This window comes from Cebus imitator, unplaced genomic scaffold, assembly GCF_001604975.1.
Source record: "Cebus imitator isolate Cc_AM_T3 unplaced genomic scaffold, Cebus_imitator-1.0 Scaffold386, whole genome shotgun sequence".
In the NCBI taxonomy this organism is placed as follows: Eukaryota; Metazoa; Chordata; class Mammalia; order Primates; family Cebidae; genus Cebus; species Cebus imitator.
In genome coordinates this window covers 1,897,749-1,899,419 of record NW_016107701.1, presented here as the reverse complement: position 1 = coordinate 1,899,419, position 1,671 = coordinate 1,897,749, and the positions used below count along the sequence as shown (strand labels likewise).

The window sequence follows — 1,671 nt, the reverse complement described above, 5'->3', positions numbered from 1 at the left end:
GAAAGAAAGAAAGAAAGAAAGAAAGAAAGAAAGAAAGAAAGAAAAAGAAAATAAATTAGCATGGGCCAGGCACGGTGGCGCACACCTATAATCCCAGCACTTTGGGAGGTCAAGATGGGTAGATCAATTGTGGTGAGGAGTTCGAGACCAGCCTGCCCAACCTAGCAAAACCCTGCCTCTAATAAAAATACAAAAATTAGCTGGGCGTGGTGGTGCACACCTGTAATCCCAGCTCCCAGGAGGCTGAGGCAGGAGAATTGCTTGAACCCAGGAGGTGGAGGTTGCAGTAAGCCGAGATCACACTACAACACTCCAGACTGGGTGACAGAATGAAACTCCATTTCACCAAAAAATAAAATAAAACAAGTATTAGCCAGGTGTAGTGGCACATGCCAGTAATCCCAGCTTCTCGGGAGGCTGAGGCCAGAGAATCTCTTGAACACGGGAGGCAGAGGCTGCAGTGAGTTGAGATCATGCCAGTGCACTCCAGCCTAGGCAACAGAGTGAGACTCCCTCTCAAAAAAATTAGCATGTATGCCGGTTTCTGGATTGGGAAACTAAAGATAATTAGCTAACAATACACACTTATTCAAGCAGACAAGCAGAATTTGTACAGGAACTAAGTAATTCCAAAACCAAATATTCTTTCCAGCATATGGCAAATGTGCAACTCTGACATCACTTTCTTAGTTGTCTAGATACATTTTTGCCAATCATCTCTGTTCTGTTCCCAACCTTACTGCTCTTTTACCTCATTTTCCAGATGTGCCTTGTCCTTCTGTGTTTTTCCACATTTCCCCTTCCATCAAATGTCTACTAGTTTATAGAAGATTGCCTCCTTCTTTCTGTTAGCCCTTACCCTCTTCTTTCACAGACCTGTTGATTCTCCAGATAGTCTTCCCAAGTATTCTTCCTCCCTCCCTTTAACTTCTATAGAGAATTTTGAGAGAAAGTTGAAGGAAAGAGCCTTAAGACATGGGTTATAGTCCCAGATTCACTACCCACTTAGACCTTCTCTTTTCCCTCTAGTATTTAGATACTCCAGGTATTTCCAAGGTTTGAAGCATTAACTAGAGTCATGCATATGAAAACACGTTGCAAGCCTTAAAGAACTAAAGAAAGGCATGTTGTTGTTTAATATGTGAATCACATTCAAGGGAATGCCCAAGGTGTCATTCAGTAATGAATCTAGTTTGAAGAAATTGTCAGGAACGGCAAATGTACTGAATACAAGTGGCTCAGAGCAGGCTCAGAAACCAGTGTCCCCTCCTGGAGAAGCGAGTACCTCTGGACAGCACTCTAGACTAAAACCGGGTAAGAAAACATATTTAGGGGGACTTCAATCCCTCTATGTCCTCTAGAAAGGTTGACGAGTATGGTCTGCATATGTGGGGTAGACTTTGGATAGCCTGGGCTTAAGCTAGACTCAATTGTGAGACAAGAAGTTAGAGGCAGCATTTTGTTAAAATTATTTATTTATTTGTTCACTGAGACCGAGTCTCACTGTGTCGCCCAGGCTGAGTGCAGTGGCGCGATTTTGGTTCACTGCAACCTCTGCCTCCCAGGTGATAACAATTCTCATGCTTCAGTCACCCAAGTAGCTGGAATTATAGGTATGCACCACCAAGCGCAGCTAATTTTTGTATTTTTAGGAGAGACAGGGTTTTACCA

At 43.1% G+C, this 1,671-nt stretch overlaps 1 protein-coding gene across 1 annotated transcript in view; it reads left to right on the top strand.

Annotated features, from left to right (window-relative positions):
• The window catches only part of LOC108288902 (probable histone-lysine N-methyltransferase PRDM7), a 23,742-nt gene that overhangs the window by 16,143 nt on the left and 5,928 nt on the right, over positions 1-1,671 (top strand). The window contains 1 exon segment of the mRNA XM_017508087.2: positions 1,158-1,314. Within this exon segment, the coding sequence (XP_017363576.2) occupies positions 1,158-1,314 (157 nt within the window).